General features: G+C 43.7%; 1 protein-coding gene across 1 annotated transcript in view; it reads left to right on the top strand.

The window, feature by feature from the left end:
- hivep3a (HIVEP zinc finger 3a) overlaps window positions 1-20,767 on the top strand; it is a 108,762-nt gene extending 87,995 nt beyond the window's left edge. Inside the window, exons 6-9 of the mRNA XM_034160425.1 lie at window positions 7,194-7,421; window positions 15,407-15,677; window positions 18,146-18,720; window positions 20,257-20,767. Of these exons, the coding sequence (XP_034016316.1) occupies window positions 7,194-7,421; window positions 15,407-15,677; window positions 18,146-18,720; window positions 20,257-20,727 (1,545 nt within the window). The 3' untranslated portion in view covers window positions 20,728-20,767. The remainder of the gene's footprint in view (window positions 1-7,193; window positions 7,422-15,406; window positions 15,678-18,145; window positions 18,721-20,256) is intronic.
- The last annotated feature ends 248 nt before the right edge of the window (window positions 20,768-21,015 follow it).

Below are 21,015 nucleotides of genomic sequence, written 5' to 3'. Positions count from 1 at the left end.
ACTATCAATGAATCAACTTCAATCAACTTTTTTCTTGTATAGCGCCAAATCACAACAAACAGTTGCCCCAAGGCGCTCCACATTGCAAGGCAAGGCCATACAATAATTATGAAACACAGTCTACGTCTAAAGCAACATAACCAAGGGATGGTCCAGGGTCACCCGATCCAGCCCTAACTATAAGCCTTAGCGAAAAGGAAAGTTTTAAGCCTAATCTTAAAAGTAGAGAGGGTATCTGTCTCCCTGATCTGAATTGGGAGCTGGTTCCACAGGAGAGGAGCCTGAAAGCTGAAGGCTCTGCCTCCCATTCTACTCTTACAAACCCTAGGAACTACAAGTAAGCCCGCAGTCTGAGAGCGAAGCGCTCTAATGGGGTAATATGGTACTACGAGGTCCCTAAGATAAGATGGGACCTGATTATTCAAAACCTTATAAGTAAGAAGAAGAATTTTAAATTCTATTCTAGCATTAACAGGAAGCCAATGAAGGGAGGCCAACACGGGTGAGATATGCTCTCTCCTGCTAGTCCCCGTCAGTACTCTAGCTGCAGCATTCTGAACCAACTGAAGGCTTTTTAGGGAACTTTTAGGACAACCTGATAATAATGAATTACAATAGTCCAGCCTAGAGGAAATAAATGCATGAATTAGTTTTTCAGCATCACTCTGAGACAAGACCTTTCTGATTTTAGAGATATTGCGTAAATGCAAAAAGGCAGTCCTACATATTTGTTTAATATGCGCTTTGAATGACATATCCTGATCAAAAATAACTCCAAGATTTCTCACAGTATTACTAGAGATCAGGGAAATGCCATCCAGAGTAACGATCTGGTTAGACACCATGCTTCTAAGATTTGTGGGGCCAAGTACAATAACTTCAGTTTTATCTGAGTTTAAAAGCAGGAAATTAGAGGTCATCCATGTCTTTATGTCTGTAAGACAATCCTGCAGTTTAGCTAATTGGTGCGTATCCTCTGGCTTCATGGATAGATAAAGCTGGGTATCATCTGCGTAACAATGAAAATTTAAGCAATACCGTCTAATAATACTGCCCAAGGGAAGCATGTATAAAGTGAATAAAATTGGTCCTAGCACAGAACCTTGTGGAACTCCATAATTAACTTTAGTCTGTGAAGAAGATTCCCCATTTACATGAACAAACTGTAATCTATTAGACAAATATGATTCAAACCACCGCAGCGCAATGCCTTTAATACCTATGACTATAATTATCTTATCTGAGCTAAGCACTAAGTCAGACAAAAGGTCTGAAAATTCACAGAGAAACTCACAGTAACGACCAGGTGGACGATAGATAATAACAAATAAAACTGGTTTTTGGGACTTCCAATTTGGATGGACAAGACTAAGAGACAAGCTTTCAAATGAATTAAAGCTCTGTCTAGGTTTTTGATTAATTAATAAGCTGGAATGGAAGATTGCTGCTAATCCTCCGCCCCGGCCCGTGCTACGAGCATTCTGACAGTTAGTGTGACTCGGGGGTGTTGACTCATTTAAACTAACATATTCATCCTGCTGTAACCAAGTTTCTGTTAGGCAGAATAAATCAATACGTTGATCAATTATTATATCATTTACCAACAGGGACTTAGAAGAAAGAGACCTAATGTTTAATAGACCACATTTAACTGTTTTAGTCTGTGGTGCAATTGAAGGTGCTATATTATTTTTTCTTTTTGAATTTTTATGCTTAAATAGATTTTTGCTAGTTATTGGTGGTCTGGGAGCAGGCACCGTCTCTACGGGGATGGGGTAATAGGGGGATGGCAGGGGGAGAGAAGCTGCAGAGAGGTGTATAAGACCACAGCTCTGCCTCCTGGTCCCAACGCTAGACAGTCACAGTTTGGAGGATCCCAAAAAATTGGCCAGATTTCTAGAAATGAGAGCTGCTCCCTCTAAAGTGGGATGGATGCCGTCTCTCCTAACAAGACCAGGTTTTCCCCAGAAGCTTTGCCAATTATCAATGAAGCCCACCTCATTTTTTGGACACCACTCAGACAGCCAGCAATTCAAGGAGAACATGCGGCTAAACATGTCACTCCCGGTCTGATTGGGGAGGGGCCCAGAGAAAACAACAGAGTCCGACATTGTTTTTGCAAAGTTACACACCAATTCAATGTTAATTTTAGTGACCTCCGATTGGCGTAACCGAGTGTCATTACTGCCGACGTGAATTACAATCTTACCAAATTTACGCTTAGCCTTAGCCAGCAATTTCAAATGTCCTTCGATGTCGCCTGCTCTGGCCCCCGGAAGACAATTGACAATGGTTGCTGGTGTCGCTAACTTCACATTTCTCAAAACAGAGTCGCCAATAACCAGAGTTTGATCCTCGGCGAGTGTATCGTCGAGTGGGGAAAAACGGTTAGAGATGTGAACGGGTTGACGGTGTACACGGGGCTTCTGTTTAGGGCTACGCTTCCTCCTCACAGTCACCCAGTCAGCCTGCCTTCCCGACTGCACGGGGTCTGCCAGGGGGGAACTAACGGCGGCTAAGCTACCTTGGTCCGCACCGACTACAGGGGCCTGGCTAGCTGTAGAATTTTCCACGGTGCGGAGCCGAGCCTCCAATTCGCCCAGCCTGGCCTCCAAAGCTACGAATAAGCTGCACTTATTACATGTACCGTTACTGCTAAAAGAGGCCGAGGAATAACTAAACATTTCACACCCAGAGCAGAAAAGTACGGGAGAGACAGGAGAAGCCGCCATGCTAAAACGGCTAAGAGCTAGTAGCTACGCTAAGCTAGCGGATTCCCAAACAGGGAATCCGACACTAGACAGGCTGTGGAGCAGCACAGGTAACGCACGACAACAGTGCTAAAATAAAATAAAAATCCACTAGACAGGCTGTGGAGCAGCACAGGTAACGCACAACAACAGTGCTAAAAAATAAAATAAAATAAAAATAAAAATCCACTGGACAGGCTGTGGAGCAGCACAGGTAACGCACGACAACAGTGCTAAAATAAAATAAAAATCCACTAGACAGGCTGTGGAGCAGCACAGGTAACGCACGACAACAGTGCTAAAAAATAAAATAAAATAAAAATAAAAATCCACTGGACAGGCTGTGGAGCAGCACAGGTAACGCACAACAACAGTGCTAAAACAAAATAAAAATCCACTAGACAGGCTGTGGAGCAGCACAGGTAACGCACGACAACAGTGCTAAAACAAAATAAAAATCCACTAGACAGGCTGTGGAGCAGCACAGGTAACGCACGACAACAGTGGTAAAAAATAAAATAAAAATCCACTGGACAGGCTGTGGGGCAGCACAGGTAACGCACGACAACAGTGCTAAAACAAAATAAAAATCCACTAGACAGGCTGTGGAGCAGCACAGGTAACGCACGACAACAGTGGTAAAAAATAAAATAAAAATCCACTGGACAGGCTGTGGAGCAGCACAGGTAACGCACGACAACAGTGCTAAAACAAAATAAAAATCCACTAGACAGGCTGTGGAGCAGCACAGGTAACGCACGACAACAGTGCTAAAATAAAATAAAAATCCACTAGACAGGCTGTGGAGCAGCACAGGTAACGCACGACAACAGTGGTAAAAAATAAAATAAAAATCCACTGGACAGGCTGTGGAGCAGCACAGGTAACGCACGACAACAGTGCTAAAACAAAATAAAAATCCACTGGACAGGCTGTGGGGCAGCACAGGTAACGCACGACAACAGCGCCCAAAAAAATAAAATAAAAATCAAAATCCACTGGACAGGCTGTGGAGCAGCACAGGTAACGCACGACAACAGTGGTAAAAAATAAAATAAAAATCCACTAGACAGGCTGTGGAGCAGCACAGGTAACACACGACAACAGTGCTAAAAAAAAATAAATAAATAAATAAATAAAATAAAATAATAAAATAAAAATCCACTGGACAGGCTGCGGAGCAGCACAGGTAACGCACGACAACAGTGCTAAAAAATAAATAAATAAATAAATAAATAAAATAAAATAATAAAATAAAAATCCACTGGACAGGCTGCGGAGCAGCACAGGTAACACACGACAACAGTGGTAAAAAATAAAATAAAAATCCACTAGACAGGCTGTGGAGCAGCACAGGTAACACACGACAACAGTGCCAAAAAAAATAAAATAAAAATCCACTAGACAGGCTGTGGAGCAGCACAGGTAACGCACAACAACAGTGCTAAAAAATAAAATAAAATAAAAATAAAAATCCACTGGACAGGCTGTGGAGCAGCACAGGCAACGCACGACAACAGTGCTAAAAAATAAAATAAAAATCCACTGGACAGGCTGTGGAGCAGCACAGGTAACACACGACAACAGTGATAAAAAAAATAAAAATAAATAAATAAATAAAATAAAATAATAAAATAAAAATCCACTGGACAGGCTGCGGAGCAGCACAGGTAACACACGACAACAGTGGTAAAAAATAAAATAAAAATCCACTAGACAGGCTGTGGAGCAGCACAGGTAACACACGACAACAGTGCCAAAAAAAATAAAATCAAAATCAAAATCCACTGGACAGGCTGTGGAGCAGCACAGGCAACGCACGACAACAGTGCTAAAACAAAATAAAAATCCACTAGACAGGCTGTGGAGCAGCACAGGTAACGCACAACAACAGTGCTAAAAAATAAAATAAAATAAAAATAAAAATCCACTGGACAGGCTGTGGAGCAGCACAGGTAACGCACAACAACAGTGCTAAAAAATAAAATAAAAATAAAAATCCACTGGACAGGCTGTGGAGCAGCACAGGTAACGCACAACAACAGTGCTAAAAAATAAAATAAAAATAAAAATCCACTGGACAGGCTGTGGAGCAGCACAGGTAACGCACAACAACAGTGCTAAAAAATAAAATAAAAATAAAAATCCACTGGACAGGCTGTGGAGCAGCACAGGTAACGCACAAAAACAGTGCTAAAAAATAAAATAAAAATAAAAATCCACTGGACAGGCTGTGGAGCAGCACAGGCAACGCACGACAACAGTGCTAAAAAATAAAATAAAAATAAAAATCCACTGGACAGGCTGTGGAGCAGCACAGGCAACGCACGACAACAGTGCTAAAAAATAAAATAAAAATCCACTGGACAGGCTGTGGAGCAGCACAGGTAACGCACGACAACAGTGATAAAAAAAAAAATAAAATAAAAATAAAAATCCACTGGACAGGCTGTGGAGCAGCACAGGCAACGCACGACAACAGTGCTAAAAAATAAAATAAAAATAAAAATCCACTGGACAGGCTGTGGAGCAGCACAGGTAACACACGACAACAGTGCCAAAAAAAATAAAATCAAAATCAAAATCCACTGGACAGGCTGTGGAGCAGCACAGGTAACGCACGACAACAGTGCTAAAAAATAAAATAAAAATCCACTGGACAGGCTGTGGAGCAGCACAGGTAACACACGACAACAGTGATAAAAAAAAATAAATAAATAAATAAATAAAATAAAATAATAAAATAAAAATCCACTGGACAGGCTGCGGAGCAGCACAGGTAACACACGACAACAGTGGTAAAAAATAAAATAAAAATCCACTAGACAGGCTGTGGAGCAGCACAGGTAACACACGACAACAGTGCCAAAAAAAATAAAATCAAAATAAAAATCCACTGGACAGGCTGTGGAGCAGCACAGGTAACGCACGACAACAGTGCTAAAATAAAATAAAAATCCACTAGACAGGCTGTGGAGCAGCACAGGTAACGCACAACAACAGTGCTAAAAAAAAATAAAATAAAAATAAAAATCCACTGGACAGGCTGTGGAGCAGCACAGGTAACGCACAACAACAGTGCTAAAAAATAAAATAAAAATAAAAATCCACTGGACAGGCTGTGGAGCAGCACAGGTAACGCACAACAACAGTGCTAAAAAATAAAATAAAAATAAAAATCCACTGGACAGGCTGTGGAGCAGCACAGGTAACGCACGACAACAGTGATAAAAAAAAAAAAAAAATAAAATAAAAATCCACTGGACAGGCTGTGGAGCAGCACAGGCAACGCACGACAACAGTGCTAAAAAATAAAATAAAATAAAAATCCACTGGACAGGCTGTGGAGCAGCACAGGCAACGCACGACAACAGTGCTAAAAAATAAAATAAAAATAAAAATCCACTGGACAGGCTGTGGAGCAGCACAGGCAACGCACAACAACAGTGCTAAAAAATAAAATAAAATAAAAATAAAAATCCACTGGACAGGCTGTGGAGCAGCACAGGCAACGCACAACAACAGTGCTAAAAAATAAAATAAAAATAAAAATCCACTAGACAGGCTGTGGAGCAGCACAGGTCATGAAATCTTCACTCAAAGTCACACTCACCACACCTGAAAACTAATCCTTAAGAGTTCATGGCATCATCTTTATAAACCTGCCAGATCCTGTATTTTTAAAATCATAGAAATAAAAACCAGAGCTGCACAGTAAAATTCAATCTGCAAACATCGACGGTGTGAATTTTTTGGGACACGGCTGTTATTTGTGTTTTTTGCAACGCATGCACCAGGTCGCGCAGATAAATGTGCACAGACATTAAACCACACATGCTCGTGCTTTTGGTCCCCATCAGGAATCGAACGCACTGCAGAGATGTGAGCGCTGAGGAGGAGAGCCATCTGTGGGTCCGTTTTCAGACTGAGAGCATCTAAGAACAAATCTCTGCTGTGACTCACGTTGACGTTCCTGAAAGCGTGAGTCATCCTGCCTGCTTTCTCCAGCTCCGTCTGTTCAGTCTGTCTGAGAGACCAGAAGACAAAGCTGAGACAGCCAGGTGCTTCAGGACGGACAGTTTGCTGTTAGCGTGAGGACATCAGCGGACGCCTGAGGTCACAGGTCACTCTGTCCGTACATTGAGTACAGTTTCTTCACTTGCTCTCTGTGATCCACCACAGTGGATTTGAACATAATCGATCTGGTTTAAGGGGAGGTGGCAGCTTTAATTTGGTTTTATTTAGAAGTTGTTTTTATATAAACACCCACAATGGTAATGACTGTAAAGAAGCACTTTTTGGAGCTTTGGCTGTGCCGGTCTGTGTCAGTGTGTTCAGTATGAGTGACCTCTGTGGACATCCTAAATACGTGCGGCATCCTCATGTTGCTGGATATCGTGCTGTGCAGAGCAAGGACTGTCTTCTGCCTCCTGCTCTGCTCAGTCCACAGACTGGGTGTTTGGTAGGATCATGGAAAGGCTCAGGTGTTTTGTCAGTGAGGAACAGTTGACAGACTTTGACTATGTGGACGATGGTCTTGTGGAATCAGTGGATGTCCTGATTGCAGCACTTAAGAAGCTGACTGAGAAAGTGAAATGTCTGGGTTTAGGATTGTCCCAGATTAAGATTAAGATCCAGATTTCAGTGACTTACTGGACTTGGCCAATGAAAGTATGCATGTATGTAGTGAAAGTGTCGTCCTGTAGAGGCCTTCACATATCTCAGCTGTGAAAGTCATCGTTTTAGGTCCTCAGGCTTTGAGAGTGGCCTGAGAAGAGGACGGAGGTGGCTGGTGATGCCAATACATTTGCAGGTGAACAAATGTCTATGTCTTTAGTGTCCAGATGCGTCCTCTCTTAGTTACTTCATGGCTGAGACTTGGACGCTAACCAGCAACCTCAGGTGATGACTGGATGTCTTTCTTACTCTGTCCCTTTGGAGAATCTCTGAGTACCACTGGAACGACTTGTGTGGTCTGCTTGAGGGTTTTTTTGTTGTTGTTGTTGATCCAAAAAACACCGACAGGCATTTTTTCCCCCGTTGTACTAGCTCATGAACTGGATTAGGTCTAGGCTTTGCTTTTGTTGCGCACTTTGAGATGACTTATGTTATGACGCATCCAGAAAATATTCACAGCACTTCACTGTTGTTACAACTTTATTCCAGAATAGATTAAATTAATTTTTTCCTCAGCATTCTTCACACAATACCCCGTACCCCAATGTGAAAAAAGTTTTTTGTTTGTTTGTTTTAGGATTTTTGCTAATTTACTAAAAATAAAAACTAAGAAATCACGTACGTAAGTATTCACAGTCTTTGCCATGAAGCTCCTAACTGAGCTCAGGTGCCTCTTGTTTCCACTGATCATCCTTGAGATGTTTCTACAGCTTAATTGGAGTCAACCTAAGGACAGTTGATTGGACATGATTTGGAAAGACACCCACCTGTCTACATATAAGGTCCCACAGTTGACAGTCAGACAACAAACCACGCATGAAGTCAAAGGAATTGTCTGTAGACCTCTGAGACAGGATTGTCTGGGGGGCATAAATCTGGGGAAGGGAACAGAAACATTTCTGCTGCGTTGAAGGTCCCAATGAGCACAGTGGCCTCCATCATCTGTAAATGGAACAAGTTCAGATCCACCAGGACTCCTCCTAGAGGTGGCCGCCCATCTAAACTGAGCGATTGCGGAGAAGGGCCTTAGTCAGTGAGGTGACCAAGAACCCGATGGTCACTCTGTCAGAGCTCCAGCATTCCTCTGTGGAGAGAGGAGAACCTTTCAGAAGGACAACCATCTCTGCAGCAATCCACCAATCAGGCCTGTGTGGTAGAGTGAACAGACGGAAGCCCCTCCTTAGTAAAAGGCACATGGCAGCCCACCTGGAGTTTGACAAAAGGCACCTGAAGGATTCTCAGACCAGGAGAAACAAATTTCTCTGCTGTGATGAGATGACAATTGAACTCTTTGGCATCATGTTTGGAGGAAATCAGGCACCATTCCTACAGTGAAGCATGGTGGTGGCAGCATCATGCTGTGGGGATGTTTTTCAGCAGCAGGAACTGGGAGACTACAACCGCTGGCAAAAATTATGGAATCACCAGCCTCGGAGGATGTTCATTCAGTTGTTTAATTTTGTAGAAAAAAAGCAGATCACAGACATGACACAAAACTAAAGTCATTTCAAATGGCATTAAGAAACACTATAAGAAATCAAGAAAAAAAATTGTGGCAGTCAGTAACAGTTACTTTTTTAGACCAAGCAGAGGAAAAAAATATGGACTCACTCAATTCTGAAGAAAAAATTATGGAATCATGAAAAACAAAAGAACACTCCAACACATCACTAGTATTTTGTTGCACCACCTCTGGCTTTTATAACAGCTTGCAGTCTCTGAGGCATGGACTTAATGAGTGACAAACAGTACTCTTCATCAATCTGGCTCCAACTTTCTCTGATTGCTGTTGCCAGATCAGCTTTGCAGGTTGGAGCCTTGTCATGGACCATTTTCTTCCACTTCCATCAAAGATTTTCAATTGGATTAAGATCCGGACTATTTGCAGGCCATGACATTGACCCTATGTGTCTTTTTGCAAGGAATGTTTTCACAGTTTTTGCTCTATGGCAAGATGCATTATCATCTTGAAAAATGATTTCATCATCCCCAAACATCCTTTCAATTGATAGGATAAGAAAAGTGTCCAAAATATCAACGTAAACTTGTGCATTTATTGATGATGTAATGACAGCCATCTCCCCAGTGCCTTTACCTGACATGCAGCCCCATATCATCAATGACTGTGGAAATTTACATGTTCTCTTCAGGCAGTCATATTTATAAATCTCATTGGAACGGCACCAAACAAAAGTTCCAGCATCATCACCTTGCCCAATGTAGATTCGAGATTCATCACTGAATATGACTTTCATCCAGTCATCCACAGTCCACGATTGCTTTTCCTTAGCCCATTGTAACCTTGTTTTTTTCTGTTTAGGTGTTAATGATGGCTTTCGTTTAGATTTTCTGTATGTAAATCCCATTTCCTTCAGGCGGTTTCTTACAGTTCAGTCAAAGACATAAACTCCAGTTTCCTCCCATTCGTTCCTCATTTGTTTTGTTGTGCATTTTCAATTTTTGAGACATATTGCTTTAAGTTTTCTGTCTTGACACTTTGATGTCTTCCTTGGTCTACCAGTATGTTTGCCTTTAACAACCTTCCCATGTTGTTTGTATTTGGTCCAGAGTTTAGACACAGCTGACTGTGAACAACCAACATCTTTTGCAACATTGCGTGATGATTTACCCTCTTTTAAGACTTTGATAATCCCCTCTTTGTTTCAATTGACATCTCTCGTGTTGGAGCCATGATTCATGTCAGTCCACTTGGTGCAACAGCTCTCCAAGGTGTGATCACTCCTTTTTAGATGCAGACTAACGAGCAGATCTGATGTGATGCAGGTGTTAGTTTTGGAGATGAAAATTTACAGGGTGATTCCATAATTTTTTCCTCAGAATTGAGTGAGTCCATATTTTTTTCCTCTGCTTGGTCTAAAAAAAGTAACCATTACTGACTGCCACAATATTTTTTTCTTGATTTCTTATAGTGTTTCTTAATGCCATTTGAAATGACTTTAGTTTTGTGTCATGTCTGTGATCTGCTTTTTTTCTACAAAATTAAACAACTGAATGAACATCCTCCGAGGCCGGCGATTCCATAATTTTTGCCAGGAGTTGTAGTCCGGATTGAGGGAAAGATGAATGCAGCAATGTACAGAGACATCCTGGTTGAAAACCTGCTCCAGAGCACTCTTGACCTCAGACTGGGGCGACAGTTCATCTTTCAGCAGGACAGTGACCCTAAGGACACAGCCAAGATGTCAAAGGAGTAGCTTCAGGACAAGTCTGTGAATGTCCTTGAGTGGCCCAGCCAGAGCCCAGACCTGAATCTGACTGAACATCTCTGGAGAGATCTGAAAATGTCTGTGCACCGACGCTCCCCATCCAACCTGATGGAGCTTGAGAGGTGCTGCAAAGAGGAATGGACCAAACTTCCCAAAGATAGGTGCACCAAGCTTGTGGCATCATATTCAAGAAGACTTGAGGCTGGAATTGCTGCCAAGGTGCATCAAGAAAGTATTGAACAAAGGCTGTGAATACTTATATACATACACTCAACAAAAATGTAAACGCAACACTTTTGGTTTTGCTCCCATTTTGTATGAGATGAACTAAAAGATGTAAAACGTTTTCCACATACACAATATCACCATTTCCCTCAAATATTGTTCACAAACCAGTCTAAATCTGTGATAGTGAGCACTTCTCCTTTGCTGAGATAATCCATCCCACCTCACAGGTGTGCCATACCAAGATGCTGATTAGACACCATGATTAGTGCACAGGTGTGCCTTAGACTGCCCACAATAAAAGGCCACTCTGAAAGGTGCAGTTTTGTTTTATTGGGGGGGATACCAGTCAGTATCTGGTGTGACCACCATTTGCCTCATGCAGTACAACACATCTCCTTCACATAGAGTTGATCAGGTTGTCAATTGTGGCCTGTGGAATGTTGGTCCACTCCTCTTCAATGGCTGTGCGAAGTTGCTGGATATTGGCAGGAACTGGTACACGCTGTCGTATATGCCGGTCCAGAGCATCCCAAACATGCTCAATGGGTGACATGTCTGGTGAGTATGCCGGCCATGCAAGAACTGGGACATTTTCAGCTTCCAAGAATTGTGTACAGATCCTTGCAACATGGGGCCGTGCATTATGCTGCTGCAACATGAGGTGATGTTCTTGGATGTGGCACAACAATGGGCCTCAGGATCTCGTCACGGTATCTCTGTGCATTCAAAATGCCATCAATAAAATGCACCTGTGTTCGTAGTCCATAACAGACGCCTGCCCATACCATAACCCCACCGCCACCATGGGCCACTCGATCCACAACATTGACATCAGAAAACCGCTCACCCACACGACGCCACACACGCTGTCTGCCATCTGCCCTGAACAGTGTGAACCAGGATTCATCCATGAAGAGAACACCTCTCCAACGTGCCAAACGCCAGCGAATGCGAGCATTTGCCCACTCAAGTCGGTTACGACGACGAACTGGAGTCAGGTAGAGACCCCGATGAGGATGACGAGCATGGAGATGAGCTTCCCTGAGATGGTTTCTGACAGTTTGTGCAGAAATTCTTTGGTTATGCAAACTGATTGTTTCAGCAGCTGTCCGAGTGGCTGGTCTCAGACGATCTTGGAGGTGAACATGCTGGATGTGGAGGTCCTTCGCTGGTGTGGTTACACGTGGTCCGCGGTTGTGAGGCTGGTTGGATGTACTGCCAAATTCTCTGAAACGCCTTTGTAGACGGCTTATGGTAGGGAAATGAACATTCAATACACGAGCAACAGCTCTGGTTGACATTCCTGCTGTCAGCATGCCAATTGCACGCTCCCTCAAATCTTGCGACATCTGTGGCATTGTGCTGTGTGATAAAACTGCACCTTTCAGAGTGGCCTTTTATTGTGGGCAGTCTAAGGCACACCTGTGCACTAATCATGGTGTCTAATCAGCATCTTGATATGGCACACCTGTGAGGTGGGATGGATTATCTCAGCAAAGGAGAAGTGCTCACTATCACAGATTTAGACTGGTTTGTGAACAATATTTGAGGGAAATGGTGATATTGTGTATGTGGAAAAAGTTTTAGATCTTTGAGTTCATCTCATACAAAATGGGAGCAAAACCAAAAGTGTTGCGTTTATATTTTTGTTGAGTATATGTGATTTCTTAGTTTTTGTTTTAGTTTTTTATTTTTATAAATTTGCAAAAATCTAAAAAAAAATAAAAATAAAAAAAAAAACTTCTTTTTTTCACATTGTCATTATGGGCTATTGTGTGTAGAATTTTGAGGAAAAAAAAATCATCCAAAATGTGGAAAAAGTGAAGTGCTGTGACAACTCTCCGGATGCGCTGTATGTTTTGGCACTGTACAAAAATATTAAATTGCATCAATTTGATTTTGCATCTAACAAAGAGTTACTTCGAGAGATAGATGAGGGAATGCAGCCTACGAGGTTCTGACCATGTGGTGCATTGCTTTGGGCACATTCAGGTACTCAGGTGCACCCCAACAACTGGAAAAGCCCAAAGTGGACACCCACCCATCACCTGGCTGACTGACAAATGGCTGCTTTTGGCAGGTGTGGATGGACTGGTCATCTGGTCAGCTTTTTGGGAACACGCGTAGCATTAACACCTGCTCCTAGACCTGGTCTGACCCACACTAATTGTTTCCAGTCCGTCACATCAAGTCCAGAATCCAGCAGATGCTATCTCCAAGTCTTGCTTGTTCTTAAGTCACCGGGACTTTGGTTTTATCTTTAAAGGGAAGTAAATGTTCCTTTAACTTCACATAAGGTAATTAATGTTAAAATGTCTGGGGTTTATTTTGCAGTCTTCTTTCAGTTATTGTCCATCTGCACACTGAAGCACCGTTCATCAGATGATGTGCCATTATCGTCCTTCTGCTTTTGACAGGTGTTACATCATCATCATTAAAAAACAAGTGAAGATGTTCCATTTTTAGTCAAACATGCCACTGCCGCGGTAACATCTCCTCCTCTGTGTCTCACACACGAGGTGCCAAACTTCAGGTTCTTCTTTTCTCCACGCTTTTCTCTTCCCGTCAGTTTATCTTCATCTCTTCTCTCTGTAGGAAGTTTTTTCCAGAATAGTGCTGGATTTTGACTTTTTTTTTTTTTTTTTACAAAGTACACTTTGTTTTTTTATGTTTTTGACTCTTATCAGTGTTCACATCTTGTAGTAAACCTGCTGTTTTTTTTTAGTGTGTTCATTGTTGATTTTGATTTATTTATGTCCTGCAGGATGTTCTTCATCTTTCTATCTGAGAAACAACAGGCGAGATTCCATTACCCTCCAATTTGTGAAATCTGAAGAAGCAAATTCATGGATAAGTGTCAGTATGCCTCAGGGTCTATCCATGAACGGGGGGGTATGAAAGAAAATGCAAGTAAATAGTCGAGAGCAGCACCTGATCTTGTCAGACCTCAGGAGTTAAACGGAGTGAGTCCTGATGAATCCTTAGCTAGGACGTCCGAGGATTCCTGTTGTGTGGGCCGCCAGAAGAGGATGTACTGCTGGCCCACCACCAAAGGGCGCCCTGCCTGAAGTGCGGGCTTCAGGCACGAGAGGGCGCTGCCGCCACGGACACAGCCGGGAGTGACAGCTGTCACTCATTAATTCCTGACAGCTGTCACACATTCTTCATCATCGCACTCCATAAAGACCAGACGTCATCTCCACCTCATCGCCGAGATATCATACTTCATTGGAGGTAATATCCTCAGCCGTTTGTGTCTTTTGCAATATATCTGTATATTGTGAGTGTTTGCAGGAGTACCGGTTCCTTTTTCTGTGGAGGCTGAGTGAGTGCAGGACGGCACTCTTTTCCCCTGAGGAATCACTGCGGTACTCTGCAACATATTGAGTGAGAGGTGGAGGTGGCATTCCCACCGTTGTTGTTACTGGGTGTACACACACCCACACTTGACTGTCTTTGTTCTTCGCCAGCAGTACCAGATCCGACAGTCGGGGACGGTGATCACCTGGGAATTCGGGACTTGGCAGCTCCAGTATTCACCAGGTTCTGTGGGGGCGGAAATCGTGTGGTTCCGGCTCTTCTCAGGACAGACGTCTTCTATCCTCGAGTCTGCCCACACGTCACCTTTGTAATTTGACTGTAATTATATTCTGAGATTGTCTGTATGTTCGTTGTGCACGTTTCACAACATTAAATTGTTACCTTTTGGCTCATCTATTGACCATTCATTTGCGCCCCCTGTTGTGGGTCCGTGTCACTACACTTTCACAACAATTCCTCCATGTAAAAATGGAGCTGCATCAGGAACAGCATCTGGCATAAAACATGGACCAGATCTTGATGCAGATCTGCTCTGGATCCGCTGTGGCGACCCTGAACAGCTGAGGGGGAAGGTAACCAAAAAACAAACAGCAAGTCCACAGTCAGGAGAAACACAAACCTTGACTGAACCGTTTCAGGTCCGTTATCTCACCAAAATACACCCGTGACTAATTAAGACGAATCTGCCCTGCGCCCTAGTTTGAGCTCAGATTACACACCTTACACATCCCCAAATAAATCAAGACATGGTCCTGAAGGTCGGTGTTATCGGACGTGTGAATTTGTTCTTGCATAAAGAGCACAGTGTGCACGCTGCACCGAGGCCTTTCTCTTCAACGTTTTTATGATAAATGCAGTTTGTCAGCGTGCAGCCATAGAAGAAGAAACAAATTATACTCAGAATTACTGTTTACTCTTGGGTGTATTTTTTTTTTCATGCTTATTTTGAGCAGCAGTTGCTCTGGGGCAGGTTTCCCTTCCTTTATTGGCTTTGGCAAACCCCAGACCCGGTCATCATCGCCGGCTCCCCCCGTGTTTGGACTCCTGTCGGTACAAGCTGTGACGGCCTTACAAGTCTGTTAATGGGGGGTTTGGTTTTGGTTTATGAAAGCCACTCTGTTAAACACTGAGATACTGTCAGTGTGCGTGGAGCGATGGACCCCAAGTCCACGTGCACCAGCGTGAGCTCGCTGCTCCGTGAAGGCCCAGCGTGCTCACGCCGGTCTGTCAGCTCCAGTTGCACTTGTATCGATCGTGATACCACGAGCGCTAACAGACAGTTTACAGGGAGCCGCCGTGAGCGTGAAAACTGATCCTCCTCAGTGTCTTCACACCTACAGATCACATGAGGAGTGCAGCGTCGTGGAGGGAGGTGGAGGGACGTGCGGGTGTGAAGATGGTGCACGCCGCTGTCAGAGTCCCAGCGAGCTGCCAAAGTGCCCGCAGCCCTCAGCAGAGCCACCGGGGTGCCAGGGTAAGAACAGCACCAGACCAACTTCAAACGAAGCCTCACTCTCATCTCCAGCAGGAAGTCACTTACTCTTTATTTGTAATTTTGTCTTACAGAACACTGCACCAAAACCACGAAATATAAAGCACAAGGGAGAGAAGGTAGAGTTTATTATCGAAGGTCTGCGGCCTTCACGGTTAATTTTTTTTTTTGGAGATTTAAATGTTACATGCATATTCTACTGAGTGTGTCTGCATCATCTGTTAGAGACATACTGTATATGCCTAAAAGTTTTACACGGTACAGAACATCTCACATTGTTTGACTGCAAACAGAAAAAAATTACAAACTAAGTCATTAAAAACTTTACTGACTGTCGATTACAACTAACAGACTCATATACAGGGCGTCCCAACAAAAGTGCCACAAAATCATTTGATTCTAATTCAGCAACGGCTAATCTGAATTCTGTTGTTTTTTTCAGACATCGAGATATATGTGAGGAATTTCTTCTGATGTAGTTAGAGACTGACCCAGTGAGCACGCCGCTTACAATCGAACAAAAAGGGAAACTGGTGGGATTCTACTTTGAGACAAAGCCAATGGTACAAAACCCAACGACAATATCAAAGTCAGAAAAGCTGCAGACAGAAAGACAGCATGGAGGATTGTAAAGAAGCTTCAGACTGATAGGATATTATAGAACTCTGTTCAAAGAGTTAACAAACGGAGATCAGGCTGAGCCAGAGGAGCCGTGCACATACTGAGCGCTGTCATGCCCGGCAGGTGCCAGGCACCTGAAGTGTTTGGACCCAAAATGCAAACTCTCGGACTACTGGATGTAGAAGTACTCATGGTCTTTATTTCAGGCTCTGGTTTGGTACACAGGTGATCAGTTGGCGAGGCAGAAGCACAAACAGGGTCAGGCAAAAACGCAGTCATGGGCAAGCAGGGTTCAAAGGCACGAGCAGACACAGACATCATGGGCGAGGCAAAAGGCACAGTCAAAAAACACAAAGCAGGATCTGGATACACGGCAAAAACAGGACTAGACAAAGCGCTGGTGAGTGTACAAAGACAACAAACGAGCAAGGGTGTGGTGGCTGGGTGGAGACTAAATAGGACAGGAGTTAACTAGGTGCACGTGAGGAACAATCAAGAAGGAGGCGTGGCTAGTGAACGAAGATACTTCATTGTGCAAGACAGTGAGGGAGGACAACTTAAGGTGGAGTGAAGAAAAGACAAAGATATGTGAACAGGTACACAGAGCGTGAGTGAAAGAAGACAAAGCAGACAGAGTTAAAGTGAGCGAAAAACATGACAGGTGCAGGATGTGAAGTGAACATAAATAACTGGGCGTGAGACAAGGACATGAAAGCAGGTGCAGGATGTGAAGTAGGAACAAGAGGCAAAAACAAAACTGAGCTACAACTGAATAAGAGTCAAACAGGAACATGGACTAGACTAAACAAGAACTGGTAACATGGACTAGAATACAAGACGGAGCAAAATACTAAAATGACATTAAACAAAAACTGAGTAAAGAAAACTAGGAGTAATACCAACCATAAGAAGAAGCAGTGAACAAACAATAACCAAAACAAATCCTGACATAACAGTACAACAAATATTATAACCAAGAAGAACGAGAGATAACTAAACAATGACTGAAAACTAGAACAGAGTGAAAGGCCAAAGTAAAAAGTAACAAAGAAAACAAAGTGACAAAACAGAAAATAACCATATGATGAAAATGAAATACCTAGTGAATCATAAGAATAAAGTGGCAAGAAAAACATGACAGAAAATCACATGATGAAAATAATAACTAATAAATCAAAGGCACAGCAGATGGGAAACCATGAAAAGGGGAAAAAATAAGGGTTCAACGCCCTGACCTGGCCCAATCCCTGACAAGCACATCCTGAGAACGCCTAAACTCTGACAAACTGAGGTGAAATTAGAAATGAACACCGGAGATAAAGTTCCCTGAGATATGCTTCAACATGTCATGTGACAGATATCAGGATCCAAAAGCCTGTAGATTTTCTGTGGCGTCAGTTTTTTGGGACACCCTGTACAACATGTAAAATTAGAATGATTAGGAATCAGACGTCACGCAGTATTTTATTTAACTGAGGCTGCCTTTGGTCTGTTTATTTTTCCGATCATGCGTAAGTGTTACGTTGCTTCTTCATGTGACCTCCAACTGCATCCAGCTTCTAATGTGGGACCTTCAGACCTTCATTCTCAGTTAACTGTAACCCCACCCAAAAATAGAGAAGATGACATGGAGCATAATTGGTTTAAGGAGCAAATCAATGTAGCAGCAGAAATGAGAACTTTCCAAAGCAGCACACTGAGTAAAACAAAGTCTTTTAAGAGAAAGAGGGTTCGCTGGTTGTTCTTATCGACATCATGGGTATTGATTTGTGGAGTACTGAAGTACATCTTGTAAAAAGCATATTAAAAGAATCATTTTCCTTTCCTAGGAAACGGACACAAAGAGCGCAGTGATCAGTCCTCTGATGTGGGGAAACGTCAGGGTGACGAGGACGATGATGTTAAGCATGTCAGCCGTGATGAAAACGAGGAGGCCAAAGTGGTTGAAAGCCCTCCTGCATCCTGTGATGACGGCAGTGAAGGACACGCCCACTTAAAGCCTGACCCCAGCAGAACCCCCAGAGTGACCCCCAAAGAGTCTACCCAAAAGACTACAGTCATCCCCGCCAGTGTCAGGAGGGCGCTCTTTGCCCGGCGACGCCTCGAGCCTTCAGCATCTACACGCTCCAGAGGTTCCTATTCCCCAAGAAGTCTCCCCCTGACCCCACAGAGTGAGGGGTCTCCACCTCGCAGCCCGTCACCCAGACCTCTCCAGCCCCCTGCTTCCAGCCAACACTCTCTCCTGTCCTCCGTGTCCACAACCAGCTCCCTGCTGAGACTGGACTCCCCTTCAAGAGTCCAGTCCCGGCGACCAGGGTCCAGTGGGCCATCAGGCTTCTTGGAAGCTGACCCTGCCCAGTGCCGAGGTTATCCCCACCCAAAGGAGCAACCGACAGCGAGTCTGGTAACTTACATCACCTTCAAATACTGTTTTTCTTTGAAATCTCCTTAATGTTTGATGTTTTCAAAGTTACAAAGTTTGATTTTATATGTTGAATCTTCCACGGTCTATAAAAACGTGGTTTTCAACTGAAACCGTGGTTTCTTCTCACCTGTGACTTGATTCGCCATTGCGTTCAGTTGAGATCACAGTTAAAAATATATCATCTTTTCGGTCACAAAGCTGATCCTGTGTGGCCGCGTTTGTCAACACGGAGAGCAGATATAGAGGCGCTGCTGCGCCTGAGCTTATTTTAACACTCACTGGAAAAGGAAGGAAAGGCAACGCAAGCCTGCAGAGATCAACCTTAAAATACAGCCGGAGAGCTTCCAAATAGACACAACATGTTTTCTCTGGGCAGCCGCTGATAAAAGCAGAACCGAGCCCATCATCAACACCAACGATCAGAACCACATGTCAGGGACAAAAACAACAGTGCCCTCAGTAACATTTTTTTTAAGTCTCCACATAACCTGTTCTTATGTCCTGATGCACCTTCACCACATCGTCCTCGCACGAGTGCAGACGTCTCGGGATCAGAGACGGTTCTGGTTTTTCACATATAAATGTATCTGTAAACTGGCTGTATTAGGAAGTCATTATGTTATATGGCTCCATATTTTTATTGATTTTTATTTTATTTCTTTACTTTTCTTTAGAGCACCCAACTATTTCCTCCTCATTTTCATTTTATTTTAATGGGGGGGTGTACATTCTAATAGAGTCTTCTGTTTCTTTATCCTAAAAATGTGGACTGAGTTGTGCAGAAGTTTGTCACTGCCGTGTGAGGAAGAACATTTTAAATCATTTTCCTTTTATAATGTGTGTACTTGTGTGTGTGTGTGTGTTACACTTCTAGTCATTCATGGATTTTCTTCCTCTTTGACATTTTTCGTGTCCTGATCATCTCCAGCCTTGTTGTAAGACTCTGACTCATCCTTCTGAGCCTGTAGTCATTGTTCCATCAGTCTTTGTCTCCTCTCTTATGTCTTGCCGTGACACCGTGCGTTGTGCCGTTGTTGGCCCACGGTGACGCTAACAGTCAGCTGCCCAGCAGCCTGTGACACCAGACCGGCTGACGTCACCTTCTTATCAGCAGTCGTTCATCATGTTGCTCATTTGGCTGCTGAATGAACTGTTCCACATCTCCAATGAGGCCTGACTCATAGGTCCACTAGGGGGCAGTAAAGGTCCACATCAAAATTTGCAGAATGCACATAACGCCAACAGCTAACGTTAGCGTGACGATTTCAAGTATCCATAATAATTTGTCTAAGATGTCTGTGCTCCAGTTTTTCAGTAGAGTGAGATGGTAGAAACCTGGCTTCACCACACACACACACACACACACACACACACACACACACACACACACACACACACACACACACACACACACACACACTTATGGTATAGATTTGTGTGTGTGTTTTTTTCATGTTTTGCTCATTGTTGGTGACACAGCGCCATCGTTCCTCATTTCATCTTATCTCCTTGTAGTCTGTGGACCAGTTTTGTCTGACCCATGTCAACCCAAACCTGACTCGTCCTCGAGGATCCAACATCCTGAGTCACCTTCCCCTGCACTCCCAGCAGCCCAGCAGAGCTCCGAGCCTCTTGATCCCAATCGGGGGGATCCACATGATCCAGCCCCGGTCCACGCTGCCCCACTACAGCCTGGTGAGCAGTCCTGCAGCCAGTCCAGCAGGGACACAGCCGCTCTGGAGAAGGAGACTGAGTGATGGCCGGCTTTCGGTGCAGTGCCGGGCCGCTATCAAAGAGACCGAGGTTGGCAGCCGAGCCGGCTCACCGCACCCAGAGACAGCGTGGCAAACGGCCGGCGCCCTCCCTGACTGCCAGGCGGGACTGTCGCCTTCGGACTCCGGAGAGGACCGAGTCACAGAGAGGTGTGTTTACCCCGAGACTACCCGAGGCCAAAAAAAGGCTCCTTCCTCCCGAGTGCCGCCATGAGTGGAGGAGGAGCCTGAAGGGAAATTGCAAAACGTCTCCAGCAGCAGGAAGTCTGGTTTGGAGGCTGTGAAACGCCACGAGCACTTCAGCACCACTTCTGAATGATGCCGCTATGTAATTATATGAATAATATATAAACACTATGTTAGATATGCAGTATGTTTTGTACATTTTTTATCCTCTCGTTTGATGTCATTTGTGTTTATTTATGTGCTATTATGCAATTCTGTACAATATGCAAAAGCAGCTGGAATGAAAATAGTTTTAATCATCTTTACCCTGTTTATC

Source organism: Thalassophryne amazonica, chromosome 20, assembly GCF_902500255.1.
Source record: "Thalassophryne amazonica chromosome 20, fThaAma1.1, whole genome shotgun sequence".
Classification (NCBI taxonomy): Eukaryota; Metazoa; Chordata; class Actinopteri; order Batrachoidiformes; family Batrachoididae; genus Thalassophryne; species Thalassophryne amazonica.
Note: the sequence above shows the minus strand (reverse complement) of the source record. Positions and strands in the feature narration are given on the sequence as shown.